This window comes from Saccopteryx bilineata, chromosome 5, assembly GCF_036850765.1.
Source record: "Saccopteryx bilineata isolate mSacBil1 chromosome 5, mSacBil1_pri_phased_curated, whole genome shotgun sequence".
NCBI classification, from domain to species: Eukaryota; Metazoa; Chordata; class Mammalia; order Chiroptera; family Emballonuridae; genus Saccopteryx; species Saccopteryx bilineata.
In genome coordinates this window covers 15,702,886-15,720,069 of record NC_089494.1, presented here as the reverse complement: position 1 = coordinate 15,720,069, position 17,184 = coordinate 15,702,886, and the positions used below count along the sequence as shown (strand labels likewise).

The window sequence follows — 17,184 nt, the reverse complement described above, 5'->3', positions numbered from 1 at the left end:
GATTGAGCTTGAATTCCAACCCAAGTTTAGTCTTATTACAATGGGACACAGGACCTCACAGAATCTAAGTCAGATTTGCTATTGTGTCGTTCTCAAGGGCAAGGACCCTTTAGAAGTCAGAGCTGTTTTCCTCTCAATAAAGGATGTTTAATTATATTAAGATTCTGTGTTTGAACCAAATGAGAACCAACAACTAATTAATTTAGAACCACATCTATGGCAAAAATTATTGAAGAGACAACTGGATTCCAGGTTTGAATATGGCAACTACTTTATTGTTTCAAATGCAAACTCTTCGCATTTAGTTTGCTATTTTACAATTTTACAAACTAGGTATAAAAGACCATAAATAAATGACATAAGTTATGTGTACCTAAGTTTTATGAAGGGAAGAAAAAAATACCTTGACAAATTAAAACAAAATAGAAAATCTATGCCTAACTTAAGAGATTGCTCGAATTTCGGAACATGTATGAACCAAGCAATGTTGTGTTAATTTCCTTTTCAGTATGAACTAAATTATAATATGCCTTATACATTCTAATTTTAACCACAGTCCTTGCATATTCCAACATACTTGGAGTGATAAAAAAAATAAATACACTCTTCAGTGTGGATCAATGCTCGATGTTGTTTGGAGAATGTTAAATAAGTGAAAATATTGCTTCTAGAACTTTCCTTTACTGGTCAGAATTTAAGTGTCTTCAGACGAATATTGAGGCTATTAAGTGTGTATGGATTAATACACATATCCTTCACAGATTGAATACAAGAGGTCTCAAAACACACACACCAGCAGTGTAGTGAGCACAACCGTTCTTTGAAGTAACTCTTTAAAACACACCAGAACATTATTATTCATAATATTGTTAAAAATAATTTGGGGCCAGTGAACACGTAGTGAAGCTACTTGATTTGGAGCAGGGGGTCAGCGTAATGCTCCCTAATGGTGGATCTGAGCTCACTGGGCCAGCACTTACTCGTGGGGCTAGATCAGCCCCTACCGCTGGCCTCCTGCTCTGACCTCTGGGGAAAGGTGAGCTGCTCAGATTCAACCTCATTTCTTTATACATATTTTTCAGGCATCAATGCATAGGCACATCCCTTTAAAAATATATTAAAGTCCCCAAATAGGGGTGAATTAACTTTGTCACTCTGGCATAGTTATGAGAATACAATGCCATACACCCTGTCAGAATGCAATAAATAGTTATTGATGATTTTCTTTACTTATTCAACAACAGAGGGTTCAGAATCTTTTGTTTCCCAGTTTTCCCTGATTTGATGTTATAGCTTATATAAACGGCCAGTTTCTGCAACTGGAGCCTGGAATAAGCAAGGCAGCCACTCAGATTATGAAACACGGCAGTATGTTGGCTGGAGTTTGGTATACATGTCATATCAAAACAGCATCTTCACACAGCGGACTTCAGATTCGAGAAGGCTGATGCATTTTTGTGGGCCATAGGAGTTAGCTCTTTACTGATCACTGTAGAACTTTCCATGTAATTGGGAACCTGAAATTGCTTGAGGCCATTTAATCCCAACTATACTAACCTCAAGAGTCACTGGCATGTATTTTTCTGTGACATTGGGAGACAAAGTATTAATTCAGAACACATCATCTCAAGGCTGACACACGTGTCTACGTTCATCTCCAAAAGTATATGAATTGCATATATTTGTTTGCATTCATCAAGTCCACTTATGCAGGAAAACGAAGGCTACTTGTATTCCATTTGGGGTTACCAGACAGATCCCATCCCCTTTTCTCTCTCTCTCTCCATCAGGGAACTGGTGATTCGGATGAGGAGTTCAATCAGAATTCGTGACTCTGCTGATGGATTGTCACTTGAATGGGTTTATATTCTATGATTACACCACCACGAAGGTGAGAACACTTCTGCCCAAAGCTGTAGAATTACTCATTAAGGTTAGTGTGGCAGCTACAAAATACATTATAAATACAGGACACTTAACATTTCCGGGGTGTCATTCGGAAGGGTTGGGCGTGGTCTCCAGGCCCACTATCTCGTGTGGCTCTTCCTCTCGGCACTGGTGGAAAACCAGAAGTCTCCGGGTGTAGCATTCCACAACATTCACAGGCAGTTCTGAGCATGAGGTTATACACACGCACGCACGCACACACACACGTACACACACTCTCACCTATGTACACACATCAAAACAGATAGTCAGCTCATATTTAGTCAAGGAAAAAAATATATTTATATCACTGCAATGGCACACCCTGGGTAAAATGTTACTTCAGCAATGCATATCATAGGCAGCTCATGGGAACTGGCTTTGTTCTGTGTGGTGGCACCTGACCTGGTGTCCATAGTAAAACCTATAGCCTTTGGTCACTTGCTGCCACACCGATGCAGCAGTGACATACAGCAATGAGATATGGAAACACATATAAATAAAACCACAAGGAGTTTGGAAACAAGGGTTCTGCAGAGCTGGTGCTTCGAGTCGGAGCGTTCCTCAGTGCGACCTTGAATGTTTGCCGTTTCTTTCACCATCAAGGGGATGGGAAAGTCATACATTTGTTCTCTTCAGGGCTTGGGCGCTGCTTCATCAGTGTCTTTGCTCCAGGACTGGCACAGGAGAAGCAGAAGAAACTCAGTTAGAAGGAACCGAGGAGGGTGTGTTCTGGTTTCTTCTGTGGGCTTTGTAATCAACAGGAAGGGCTGTGAGGCCAAGATAGCAGAATCTACTCCCTGCGGAGAAAAGAACAAGACTTGAGACAAAGCAGCAGCGATCAATGTTGCCAGCCAGTTGTCAACCAATATCGCCAGAAAGATGAGAGGTACAGGGACGTTGGTAGGGCTCAGTGAGAAGAGGTCCAGGAGGAAAATCGTGAATTCTTCTTTCCTCCTCTGAAAATTTCAACTCTAACAACCAAAATATCATGTGCATTCTCAGTCTAATTATAACTACTCTGAGGAAGGTACTCTGCTTACTCCTGTTACCTGGATGAACACATTGAAGCATAGCCAGGCTCTGCTGCCTGCTCGTGGTCTTAAATGCCAAAGCGGGGAGCTAGGATTAGAATCCCACACAGTCCGGGTCCATAGCCATGTGCGAACAGCCTCTCTATGAAATAAAAGTGCTGACTTGCTATGTTTCAGTTGGGCAAGGTGAGAAGGGCTTAGAATTGGTGAAAGGATGTGAAAGGCAAATAATCCTAACGCAAGAGCCTGGATACTAACAGCCACTGTTTCCAAAGTGGAACCTGTGTATCTTGGGAACATATGTATTTGGAAACATCCCAATCCACCAGTAGTCAACAATACAACTGAAGAAAAGACCAACTAGAGACTAAAAGTATTGGATGGTTTTGGTTTTTTTTAAGAAAGTGACTTCTAGTGAATGAGGTTTTCTAATTAGTAAAAGAGCCATACAATCTGCACAGAGCAGGCAGAAAGAAGGTGCTGGGGCCATGGGCACAGGGAAAGGTTTGGCGCAGCAGCGAGTGTGGCCTTGGGGGCTCGAGCCCACAAGAATGAACCTTCCACAGATGCCCCATTGGAGTCTAAACCCGAGCGAGGCTGGGACAATGCCATGAAACAGCTGGGGCCCCTCATTCGTCAAACAATCAACTCAAGCCAGAGGAAGCTATTTCCTCTTCAGCATTGCTTGTGGGACCCTATCTCCTACCCTGGTGGCCATGCTTGGCAGTCCGTTGCCTCAAGTGTAAAGCAAGGATTAAAACCAAAATGTATCTTTATGGACAAATTTGCTTATTTTATTAAACCAGCTATTGATTTGCTGGTAGATGTACATGTTTACTTATTGCCTGAGAGAGATAAATAAAATTTAGTTACTTTAGATAGATGAACATCAGTTAAACTTGTAGAAAATAGTTTAGTCTATCTTGAAAGAGAGAAATAAAGTGTCCTAGTAAAATAGTATAAAATTATAAAAATCAGATAGAAATTACTTCTTAACCAATTAAAACATTTTTTTTTCTTATCAAGTGAGAGGCAGGGAGGCAGAGAGACAGACTCCTGCATGTACCCCGACTGGGATCCACCCAGCCAGCTCCCTAAGGGGTGAAGCTCTGCCCATCTGGGGCTGCTGCTCTGTTTGTTGCTCAGGGACAGAGCTATTCTGGTGCCTAAAGCGAGTCCATGGAGCCATACTCAGTGCCCCCTGGGGCGAACTTACTCATTCAAGCCTTGGCTGCAGGAGGGGAAAAGAGAGAGAGAGAGAAAGAGAAGGGGAGTGGGAGGGGTCGAGAAGCAGATGATCACTTCTCCTGTGTGCCCTGACTGGAAAAGAACCCAGGACTTCCACACTCTTGGCCGATGCTCTATTGCTGAGCCAGCCGGCCAGGGCCAACAAATGAAAACTTATAAAGGTGAGTAATGGTGTAACTACCAAGGTCTTTAAGAAGCGGCTTGTCAAGACCATTCATTTTGACATTTATGGGAAAATGAAAGAAAAAGGATTAAATCTATTTTTCCCCTTGTTTCTTCTCTGGGAATCAGTAAGTCTATCAACTGTAATTTTGAAACTGGAATATACAAGGCTTCCATCAGGCAGGCATGTATTTATGTGAAAGGAAAGGAGAGCATGAACATGGGCTTAAGTCTCAGATGCGGTACCCGCAACACCACGTGGATATGCACGCATTCTGAGGGTGATGATCTTTTGCTACTAAAAAATGCCATTCTTCCAGAAGAAGGAGTCGTTTCAAAAAACACATGCACCTCCTATCGTTTTTCCGACCCCTCCTTCCCAACACCTAGATATAAATATAGATTATATAAATATATTTGTAGTATTAAGTGAGCTATTTGGGGACATTGTGTATGTGAAAAGGATCGGATGTTTGAAGTGAGAAGTGTGGGAATGTGAAGGCTTATGTCTACTCAATGCCAGACTCAGAGTGAAGAAAAATAAACCTCTCCTCCTCTGAATTCAGGCAACTCCTTTATCTTGGGGAATTGCTGGAACAGAGACCAGATAAAGCTTGTGGTCTATGTGGGATCATTGGTAAAAAATGTGACTTTCATTATGACTAAATAAGCAAAGCATTGTTCCTTTGAGTCAATCATGAAGACATCAAAGTGTCATTAACATCCAGTTCCTTTCCCTGCAATAAAGTCTTAGTTATGCATTTTACTCTTTTCATTATAAAATAACAAATTTCATAAATTTCAAGCCTAAATCATATGGGAGTAATTTGATAGGTCGACCACTTTTTGTATAGATGTACATTGACGCCCATACACTCATAAATCCATAGAAAGTGAAGCGCCTCATCTGCATGGTTCCCTACCGCTGACCGACACATCACCTCCCTCTGGCATGTTGCAATAAAACATCTGGATTTACAGGTGAAAGATGGGTGAATAACACTTGGGAATCCATCGAAGAACAGTACACCTCTCTAATGTGAAGTTCAGCATGTCCCACATAAGAGTACTCCATACACACTTACAATACTGTGTGTTAGCAAAGGAGTCATTATTCAAGTATCGTTATCTCTAACAAACAGGCAGAGAAACTGAGTCGTAAGGAAACATGGAATGAGTTGCCCAGTGTCAACATCTCAGCTGGCTTTGGAATCCAGAGCGGACTGGATGCCAGAGTCTGGCTCCGTGCCCCGGGAAACAATGCAAGGTGGCTATTGTTCTCACATTGCTCTTTCTAAAGTGTGTAACTTCATGGAAGTGGCGGTAACGCTCTTACTGTTACTGGGTATAATTTTAGACGCTTGGAATGTTCTTGTTTGGCTTTCCCATTAGCCTGCACTGTAACTCCTGCATTATTCCAATGAAGACTCAGAAGGCAACCTTTGAATGAAGGTTTTATAGTCCACCTTTCTTCAATTCTTCCCTGATTATTTCATTTAAAGAGATACCTACCAAGAAGTAACAAAATGACACCAGCAGAGAATAGATTACAATTGACACTGTGTCTTTTAAAATGTTCCCTTTTGGCCCTGGTTGGGTGGCTCAGTGGGTAATGTTTTCCTGGGGTGCTGAGGTCACAGGTTGGATCCCCAGTCAAGGCACATACCAGTAGTGACCAATGAGTGTGCATCTGGACAGAACAACTGAGTGGAACAACTAGCTGATGCCTCTCTCTCTCTCTCTCTCTCTCTCTCTCTCCCTCCTCTCTCTCTCTCTCTCTCAAACCAATGGAAAAATAAAGCATCAAATAAAACATTTAGTTTTGAATATGTTCAATATTTATAAAAATACTTCAAGTCTGCAGTTGTTAAATTTAAGAAATAAAACTTTTAATTATTCAATATATGCAAGGTAACATTCTCTTTTTACTTAAAAGGTAATGAATACCATAGTGCTATTTTATTTGAATTAGTCTGAAAAGATTGAATGGAAAATACTCCACAGGTTTGCTGAAAGAAAAAAATATAAACTTTTTTTATAAAAACAAACAGATAAAAATCTGTATTTGTCACACTTAGCACGAATATCCAGAGCTCCCAGACTTCAGCAAACATGGTGATAAAACAAAAAATTGTTGCAGCAGTTTAAAAACAGATTTCACATTTCTTCTGAACAGAAAAGCTTTTATAACTAATGTTGCTAAAGGTTTTTACTAAACTGTCATGATTTGACAGCATCAAATTTAACATTCTTTGCTCTATAAGAAATAGCTTTCAGGATAAAAACCAAGGTTGGGGGCAAAGTCATTCAAATCAGCGAAGCTATTGTTTAAAAGTGATAAAAATGGAAGTTAGAAAAAGTTAAAATTTGTCTAGTCGAAAGTTAGCCTGTTGGCTTCTAAAGATGAACATAGCCATTTATTTTATGTCTCAAGAAAATTCCAGGATTAAAATAGAAAGCATCACAAGGTTAATGGGTTTTCTAGATGAAAAACACTTTTTCTAAAAAGGAGGTTGCTTTCTTATAATGCGGAAATGAAGGTGTGTTCCAAGTCTCACCATGGACATCTAGGTAAAGCCTCCCTGGCTCACCCTGTTTGGTACAAGAGCTACTAAAAGCAGGATGTAAAATAAGATAAACAAGCCTAAATGGAAAAGATTCTCAACGGAGGCAAGCTCTCCAAAGGATGGGCCATGTACATCACCCAACAAGGCTCGAAGTTACTATCAGAAGATGCTCGGAACATTTGTGTCATGAAGACAGACACAAGGCCAGGGGAACCCTGTGTTAGAGAAAGCATGGCCTGTAGGGGGTCCATCTTCTTGAACCTGATTAAACATGACTCTTCCTTCACTTCTCCCTGGAAGAACAGTGGGGACTCCATATTGGTTTTGGACTTCTCTCCCACTGTTAAGAGAGGACTGAAATATTGAAAGAACCCTAAGCTACCTGTGAGATGTGAAAATAAAATTTACTGCTCAGTGATTCAAATAAGTTTAAGTTTTCAAGGAAAAAAAATGATTTTATTAGAGAAAGATTCATTACTGTTTGTTTGTTGTGTGTTTTTTATTTTTGCCTTACCTTGGAGATTTGCGTTTGCTTCTTTAAAGAAGGGAAGTGTGAAAGTTCCCTATTCAAGATTGTCACAGTCCACTATCCGTAAGGAAGTTCCAGTAAGCGTGTCGAGTCCCAAACTAAGACTTTTATATGGCACAGCCTTAGGGCCCAAAGAAACAGACCTCATTTGTCCGCTGAGGGGGTATATATAATGCTTGGGTTTTATTTTATTTTATTTTTTTAATTCACCTTTTGTTTTTGTTTTTCATCCCACATGTCATCACAGTCCACCCAAGTGGCCTGACCGTTGAAGAAGCAACGCAGATGAGCCGCCCGGCTTCCGCCTCAGCGGCATCTTTCCCCCGGTGTGAACCAAGCCTCAGAAGCTATGAGTGCATCCTGCAAAACTGTTCCTGGGCAGGGCCTTCGCTCCAGCGGAAGGAGGAGGACTGGAGTGGATCCCGCACACAAAACGCGAGGGTTGTAATTCCAAACAGGGTGGGTGGGGGTGGAGAGAGGGGGCTGTCTCAGAGGGGCGCAGCGGTCTGGCAGCAAACGCAGCGTCAGCACCCGGCCGTGGGGTCCTATTTCTACAGGTCCGTGTATTTTACAAACCGGCGCGGGGTCGAGTACTCCTTTCCGAGAAACAGTTTGTTCCAGGTTGAATTCCAATGGCGTTGGTCAGCCCCGTCAGCTCCGGGTTTCCGGCAATCTGTACACCAAGCAACACTGCAGAGAGATTTTTTTTTTATTGTATTTTTTTTATTTATTTTTTAATTTCAGAGGGCGAAGACGAAGTAAAAAAAGTGCAGTTCTTCAATTAAAGTGCATGGATGAGGTAAACTAATTTTCAAGAGTTTCGAGTTTATTCAGTCCTGGCTCAGACAGGAACCATTCTGCCATGGATCTGCTGCATCTGGGTTCTCATCGCCTGGACGCTGCTCAAGATCTTATTCTGGTGTGTGACAGCGGTGACGCCGATCCGGGCCAGGTCGCTGTGCGGAGGGGAGAGAAAGGAGGGAGAGTGACATCACCAGGGCTGAGCATCGCTTTTCTAGGCTTCATGCAAACACACACTGGGTTCAGCCACAGTGCATACAGCACAACAAGGCAGGCGTATTAAAATGCTTCATTAAACAACTGAATGCAACAATGCAGGTGCTTTATGGAGGCTGTGGAAAATTCTACTGGATCGAAATGAAAGGCATTCCGGTTTTGTTAATTTTTTTTGTAATGGAGAGGATGATGATACAGCTCCAAGCAAAGAAAGACAAATACTATTAAATCTAGATTTACCCTTTCGTGTTACATCGCTGAGTACTTACTCCTGGTTCATGTGCACTACAGCCTCTAGTGTGGTATAACCAGCAGCCGTGAAATTATCCTTATACCGGTCCATTTTAATGGCCTGGAGCCAATCACCCACCGATACCACGGCAGAGAACTCAGGGGAGCTTGGATCCAACAAGGCCGTATTGGGTCTGGGAATGAAACGAGAAAGCGTGGACAGAGCTATCAGTGAGACGGCAAGACGCAGAAGTCAGACCGCCTGCGACAGACAAGGAGAACTGAAACACCCAGGGCAGGCTTGAGATGGAGTAACCATCGCCAAACATCATCATGGGATTTTCTGCCCCCAATTTCACAAGGTTTCTAAGGCAGGTATCAACCGCCCACCCTGTTTGTTCTTCATTTCATGTCCCACGTTTGTGTCATGTGATGCTCTTAGCGCATTAACAAATCAGAGCAGGTCTTTTAACATCCTGGCCTGGGGGAAAGAGTGGGAGAACCCTTGTGGCTGGAAACGGACGCTGTCTTTAGAGAAAGAGTCCAGTTCCTGCCAGTGCTGAATATTACAGACTTTAGTTCAGCAACTATGGAAACCCCGGCGAAGTATGAGTGAGGAACACTGTGAACTTCAACCTGCCAGACTTGATGGAAGCAGAGAAAGCAGCAAGAGACCAAGTCTAGAGTGCTTCCAGCTAGGTTTGCAGGCAGTCTCAGTGCATTGGAACAAACTTGGGACAGCAGGGAGTTAATCTGCTTTAATCAACCCAGGCCTGACCAGCACGCGTGCCAAGCCTGGAAGGAAGAATGGCCACTTTGATCACTGTTTAGACTGTGGAATGTGCTTCTGTATTCCCTTGCTGGGGCTCCTAAATAATCATTTCAACAAAATCTAAGCACGTTTTATTAACTTATTTATTAGTTTACGCATTTTTCCGGCCAGGTGTTTTATATTAGGTCATTGTTGAGAGTGAATATGTTTCAAGGTGGGAATTCTGCCATTCTTCATGATATTGATATATAATAAATCATCTACAAATGGAAAGTATTTAGTAACAGACTCATAGTCATCTTTATCATCAAAATACCTAATAATCACAGGGTAGACCTTCACAAGGTATTTTATACAACCCTGACTATAATTACCTGTATAGCAACACTGTTACTTAAGTTATAGTTTCTTAAAGTTCCCTTTTCTCTAGAAATTATGAAATATGTTTTATCTTAACGTTTTGACATGACTTTCATCCTGAGACTCTATTGCTGGAACACAAATATTTAAACATTTAAATCAGAAGTATATCAACTTTACTAAATTTTCAACCAAAAAAGTTTTTCTAAAAACAAAATTGAATCAATAGAATGCCTTGATTCATTTTCTACTTAGAATTAATCCAATTCAATTTTCTTATTTTAATTTTTAACCTGTTATTTTGATTGCATTGTTTTTCTGTAAAAGTTTTAAAAGAGACTTCTTCTATCAATTAGTTTTATGCTCAAATAATAGCTTGTCTTGTGACCTTTCTTTTATATCCACATTTTAATTATATCCAATTTTTTAAGTAAAATTCTGCAGATTTTTATGGCAAGAATAATCAAGATCAATTCTTCCCCCAATTTTGAGTCAATAACAGATATTAGCAATAGAATTTGAGACACTAATGTTGAATGCTTACCAATCCAAATATTAATTATTAAACAAAGAGTGCAGTTTGCATTGACTTCTAACTTTAAGCCAAGAACATTAATTAGGCAACATGTAAACTCTAGGTACCTGAGACGGTCAAAATGACCTTAGGATGAAAATATCTTCCACTCTGTATCAGTCAACTCAAAGGGATATTCTCAAGCTTGGTCTAGAACACCATGACATTCGCCTATTTTTGTGCTCCGTTACATACCGTGTTTCACTACACCCCATTATCAGCAAGCGGTGATAATCATCAAAGCTATTTGAGTATCATCAGTGGAAGAAAATTTAGCCTTGAGAAAAGTGTATCCAATACTCATTTTCCCCTGTACTTTGGTGCTCAGCACACATTATGGAATACTGGCAGCTGAAGTGTTTTTGCCCTCAGGAGAAGCTCCAAGCTCTGGCCTTATGACTCTCGCATGTAATACATGGATCCAGAGCTGAAGACATAAAAGTTGGAGGTTTATGCTGGAATAGAAGAAGTACCCTATGTGGTAACCCAGCTTTAGAGCCATCTATGGTCACCTTCTCAGTGAACAGAAGAACAAAAACTAGCCCCAAAATGTTATTACTTATTTATTTATATTTTAAGGTCACATAGCTACCAAAAGGCGGGAGTAAGATGCGAATTCAACCCAATGTTATTGCAGAAGAGCGTGACATTATGCTCTGTGTACGTCACCAGGGCCCCGGGATCTGAAAGGCTAAAGGGGAACAGAAGGTACTCCGCTGTTTGCCCCCACTCCTCTTCCTCGTGCATTATAAGAAGTGCGGTCCTTCTTGTCTTGTCTGCACTCTTTAAGCTCAGTTTTCAGGAGGAAAACTGGAGGAGAACATTATAGTGCCAGCCAAGGCTGAAGGGCATGCACATCATGGGTAAATGGCCTCCTGTTTCTAACTCAGGGTCATGATGAAAGGAGAGACGCCTTTGAGAAGTGCAGATTTAGAGATGCGTGGACGCCTCACCTCACGCAGGCCTGAATCACCGGGTCTTAGGGCGCCCGTCCTCTTAAATCATTTAACGGATAAGGAGGGTCTACACTTTCTACAATGCAGCTGGTATCTAAACCCTGAACCTGAAGCCAGGAAAGCTCAGCTTCCATGAAGAAAAGTCCCTACTGGGCTACAGAGCACCCTGGGTCTTTCATCTTCCTTCTGGCCTGAGACACTGCGTCTTGCTCTTCCCAGTGAAATAACTAACTCCCTTTCACAGATGGTTCAACCACGTTAGTTTTTAAAACTCTCAAATGTTCTTCGGCATGCTTAGTCACTTGATCGGGTCCTATCTTGCTCTTGTTTCCTGCTACTCTTGAAAGACTCAGCAAAGAGAAACGGTCAGAACTGAAACCTACCGCATCTCTTACGACAAGTAACACTTCCCAAGTCCACATAAAATTGCAGTGCATAAAGAACTGTGTCCTCTCATCCTTACCTTTTTTTTTTTTAAACCCAATGTTCTTTTTCTTTTTCAAAATATAGCATTTCATCTTTCTTCCAAAATGTCAAGGTCCAGCATCATAAAACTAGTACATTAGTTTTTTGTTGTTGCTTTTTTAAGTTGTGTTTCTTACTACTCCTTGAGGCCTGACAGGCGTATGTGGCTCCTCAGAATGGTGAAGTGAACTACCATAAATACCCCCACTGAATGAGAACAGGACCAGCCAGGCTGCAGAGAGCTGGGAAGCGACCTCTGACCGCAGCGCAGGGACTCACGTGAGCCGGCGCTTCCCCGCCCTCCCCGGCGGACTCTTTCTTACATCCCCACTAGCCAGTGCGACTCACCTGGAGCCCTCCGTTCCTGTCCTCTTCAAGCTGCTGGGGTTACGGATGAGTTTGTCCAACATATTGACAATCTGTCCAAACTTCGGCCTGTCGCTCCTCTCCTTCTGCCAGCAGTCCAGCATCAGCTGGTGGAGTGCAATGGGGCAGTCCATCGGAGGGGGCAGCCGATAGCCTTCCTCGATGGCTTTAATCACCTGTGGGAGGAAACCGAGCATGGTAAGCTGCCAGGCAAGCTGTTGTTAGCAGTTCACCCTCCGGATGGGCAAGGTCCCTGGACATTAAGCTGCCAGCGTGGGAACACCTCCAGGGCCTCCACAGAAGCCAAGCCGCACCTGAGTATCATTGGCACCAGGGCAGGCAAGCCAGCTGTTGTTATGAGGTGTTCTCAAGTGGCAGCCATGCCAACTCGAAACTCTGAAGTGAAGATGAATCAATGTTCCAGTGATTATACCCCAATCAGATCAACACTGTGGTGTTGATCCTCAGAAATCAAAGACAATGACCCTCTCCGTCCTACTGCCCAAAATATGCTGAAAACTCCTAGTAAAAAGACACCCTAACTTGTCCGAGACGCCCCTTCGGAAGCAGCAGCAGTCGCCACCAGAATGGAAGTCCTGTTGCATCCCGTCAAGGCTGTGTCTTCTGGCTCAGACAGCTGTTGAGTCAACACCAGAGACCCCCTTTCAGACCTCCCACTCCAGAAGACACTGCCACCTCTGAGACAGCACACACTGTGCAGTCTTTCTAGATGCCAGTCATTGTTGCTACTTTGGGGAGACAGGACACCAGTATAGCAACTGTGCCTCTCTTCTTTCATCTCAGTTGGCTGTCATTTGACCTTGTTGAAGGTGTTAATAAGTTAAAAAAAAAAGTGATAGCAAAAAAAATGTGTAATCTTCTTTTAGGGCATTTATATTTTAAAGGGGACCCTGACGCATCTAAGGAAAAAAGTTAATAATGGTAGACGAAAATTGTCTTACTACCCAGAGCGGTCTCTCTGCCTAATAAGACATAAATAAATCATTCAACTGTCTTCCTTCTAATTCTAATTTTTCTAATCTGTCTTTACAGGTATTACAGTATTTTTATTATTAGCTTTTCTCTAAACCCCCCTTCTTCATGGCATAAATCCCAGTAATTGCAATACGGCATGACTCATGCCAAATTTAAAGAGGAGAATTACTTCATAATTTCTTGGCTACTCATAAACCTTGTCTATGGGTATCCTATGAGATTCTGGGGGTGCTTTTGCTTGTTTGGGGATTTATTCAGGTTTCATTTGTTTTAAATCAGTCTTTTCTCCCCTATCAAAGCAACAGCTGCCAGCAAAGCCACCGGTGGCTTTAGCCATACTAGTGACCACAGTGGATTCATTCCAAGGTAGGCTTTTTTACTGCTGAACAATTAGCCTTCAACACAAAATGGTCAGTTCAGTTGGGTCCAGTGTCTGTGTACCAGTATGACTCCTTGTCTTTCTCACCAGCACATCATTTTAAAGTTTAACAACCATCCTGTGATTTATTAAGCCCTCTGATCCTTTTTTTCCCCACGCATTTTTGCCAACATCCTATTGTATAATTTATTTACTTCTCCCTTTAAAGTAGACTTCTGTAGGCTACCTTAGTGAGCATTATTCTACTTGGTTCTGGGGACCACACCAGGACAGCTTGGTCCCTTCACTTTCTTTTATCTTTTCAGGTGCATGGTGTTGACTCTAGACTTGAAGAAAACATTTTATACTGAATGGATAACAATGCAAGCAACATTGTGCTAATGCCGGGGTAACACAATTGGTTGTAAACCCTTAGACTGCTTACTACTTTTTCACTAGCTCCCTATCCACTGCCACCTTGGAAGACAGCTTGTGGTTTAACAAAGCCTATTTTCTCAGTTTACTGCTGAATGTTTTTTTTGCGGGGGGGGCGCAGAGGATTAAAACCAAAATAAGTCTTGACAAGTTTGACATATTTCAATAGTTTCTTTGAGTCTTTCACCATATACCAAATGAATTGTACTCATGAAAGAAATTCTCCGGTTACATATTCTATTGATTTCTGTTCTGCACAGAATCTACCAGCAAAACAATCACACATGAAGGCTAGGTCAATATTATCTGTGGGAGAGAAAGGGCTTCTGGTGCTTTTTTTATGGGTAAAGCCAGACAACTGAAACTTTAAAACAAAATGATTTGAATATAAAATAAAAACTATCAAAACTATAGGTCTAAAAATATTGAGATCAGGGAAACTAACAAAATCTTTGGATAATCTGCTGCTATGGCCATGATTCTCAATTGAAATGAAGTTTACATATCAAGTAATTAAATAAGTAAATACACACATCACTTGCTCATTTAGGGTCTCTCTGAAGGGTCTCTAACCCCAAACTAAATGTTGCCCCAAGGAAAGGACTCAAAGGTGATTGCACAACATCCATCAGACAACTGTTTCCACACCATTCACATCTATAGTCTCTTCTAGTTTGTAATTATCTACCAGATACTCTAGCTCAGGGGTCCCCAAACTTTTTACACAGGGGGCCAGTTCACTGTCCCTCAGACCGTTGGAGGGCCAGACTATAAAAAAAAATCTATGAACAAATCCCTATGCACACTGCACATATCTTATTTTAAAGTAAAAAAACAAAATGGGAACAAATACAGTATTGAAAATAAAGAATGAGTAAATTTAAATCAACAAACTGACCAGTATTTCAATGGGAACTATGCTCCTCTCACTGACCACCAATGAAAGAGGTGCCCCTTCTGGAAGTGCAGCGGGGGGCCGGATAAATGGCCTCAGGGGGCCACACGCGGCCCATGGGCCGGGCCGTAGTTTGGGGACTCCTGCTCTAGCTGCTGCCTTTCCTCTTATCTGCTACGAACTTTCCTTTTCAGTTTACAGATAATCCAGTGTCAACATGACCATTCCTCTTAATCTGGTTAGAGAATTGTTTTTGCTCCACCAGACATGGAGTTCATTAGCTTCCCTGCTGCTCTGAGCAGCCTTTTATTCATAAGGCAACAAGCAGCCCGTTTCTTAGGTACGCCTGGTTCCTCACTGAATTGTCAAGCTTTGCAAGTTCCCATGTTACATTCAGGACATGGCACCTGGTCGGGTAGCAGTCCACATCACAGAGAATATTTTAAAACACGGCTTTTCCAAAATTTAATTTTTATTGATAAATTGAATATGCCATGCATTTGTAAATACTCTAGCTAAAATTCTGTTCTCACTCTCTCTCTATATATATAGATATATAGATATCTACATAATAATAACATATCTATATATCTATATATCTACATAAATTTTGAAAGTTCAAGGAGAGTTTGTTTTATTGTAGTCTGATTTCCAACCCTCCCAGAATTAACTAAAACCTTACCTGAATTAGCTAATAAGTGTTCTAGGAAGACCCACTAGTCTAGGCTTTTTGTTTTTTTGGGGTTTTTTTCTTTCTCACTGGAGATGTTTGTAATTAAATTCTATTACTCTGGAATCTTATTAGTGTCATTATTGAATGCGTTTTTGAAATTGCGGGCCTTGTGGATGCTCCCTTACGAAGTAGTCCAGATGGTACATTTACAGGGATGTGCATAATTTACAAGGGGTCACTTAGTGAAGCTTTATTTTAGAGTCCTCAAGGGGCAATCTCTAATTACAACTCTGTCAGCTTTAAAATATTCACTAGTTTTCTTCCAATAAACCTTTCACGTCAATTTTATCACATGTGAAATGTATGTCTTTTACATATCCTCACCTTTTCTTAAAATTCAAAGTTTAATCTTGTTTTAGTATGAATCTGAAAGTTATCCAAGTTAGAATATTGTTTCATGTCACTACTCTATGCATCCCCCTAAATCTATCAACCTATCTAATCTGTCTCCCACACTATAACATTGAGGCCTTGTAATTTTGGTCCTTGAAATCTACCACCATAAGGTTTAACTGCATTACTAGAAACATTTATATTAAGACTATTGAGTTTAATGTACCATTTCAAGCTCAATGCATACTCCATCATACACTAATGCAAAAGTTCCTGATTCCCAATGCAAAGGCATATATTTCAGAACATAAAGACTCACGTCTTGATTGGACATATCCCAATAGGGTCTCTCTCCATACGACATCACTTCCCACATAACGATCCCGTAGCTCCATACATCACTTGCGGATGTGAATTTACGATAGGCAATTGCTTCTGGCGCAGTCCACCGGATAGGAATCTTGCCACCCTATGAACATTCGAGCCATAAGTTATTCCCTAAGTACATTACTGATGTGCATTTTAGCTTCTGAATGTTGTTACTGTTTGCCAAGCAGGACAAAAGCATTCCTGAGACAGCTCTCCAAACAATAATAAGTGACTTGTTTATTTTAACTGAAGTCTTCCAGGTAGAGACTGTTTTCCTCAGATGTTTTCTTTCGTCACAGGGAAGTGAACCAGTCATCTGTTTAATTATTTTTTAAAAGCCTACCTATTAACTGATCTTTGCTTAAGGCAATATTGTGGGAGAAAAGGAACCTCAGGTTTTATAATACATGTGTTAGTCAATGGTATATCAATGGATGTGCAGCTGATACTCATTTTGCTCTCCTGTTAAACCTTGTCACTCAGGCACACAAAGGGGACATTTAATTTTGCTCATAAAAATCATTAACGAAGAAGTTAAAATGAACATTTTTATCCATCCCACTCTCGTCCTACTTGTATAAAGCCTAGGAGACATGGCCAGCCTAGCTAGGAGATAGTACACTAAATAGGCTTTTGAAGGAAACCAAATAACGGCAGATGCTAGAACCATTATTGACTTTAATATAAAGTGAGGGCAGGATTTTGGTTTTCATCTAATTAAAAAAAAACAACAAAACAACAACCTGCAAAATTGGTAAAGCAATAGACTATTACCCAGGAAAAATTTTAAATGCTCCCCCCCCCCTCTTAAATTCTTTTGTTTTAATTGAGTTTCGAATTTCCTAGGGTTCTTTCTGG

The 17,184-nt window shown here is 41.2% G+C and overlaps 1 protein-coding gene across 2 annotated transcripts in view; it reads right to left on the bottom strand.

Annotated features, from left to right (window-relative positions):
- Nucleotides 1–268: 268 nt before the first annotated feature.
- EPHA4 (EPH receptor A4) overlaps nucleotides 269–17,184 on the bottom strand; it is a 146,369-nt gene continuing 129,453 nt past the window's right edge. The window contains exons 14-17 of one of the 2 annotated variants that reach the window (XM_066279215.1): nucleotides 16,277–16,426; nucleotides 12,190–12,383; nucleotides 8,753–8,908; nucleotides 8,168–8,422 (exon numbers count right to left, since the gene is read on the bottom strand). In XM_066279215.1, the coding sequence (XP_066135312.1) occupies nucleotides 8,308–8,422; nucleotides 8,753–8,908; nucleotides 12,190–12,383; nucleotides 16,277–16,426 (615 nt within the window). In that variant the 3' untranslated portion in view covers nucleotides 8,168–8,307. Of the gene's footprint in view, nucleotides 2,727–8,167; nucleotides 8,423–8,752; nucleotides 8,909–12,189; nucleotides 12,384–16,276; nucleotides 16,427–17,184 lie in introns of those variants that run through there. The other variant, XM_066279216.1, reaches the window with a different exon arrangement.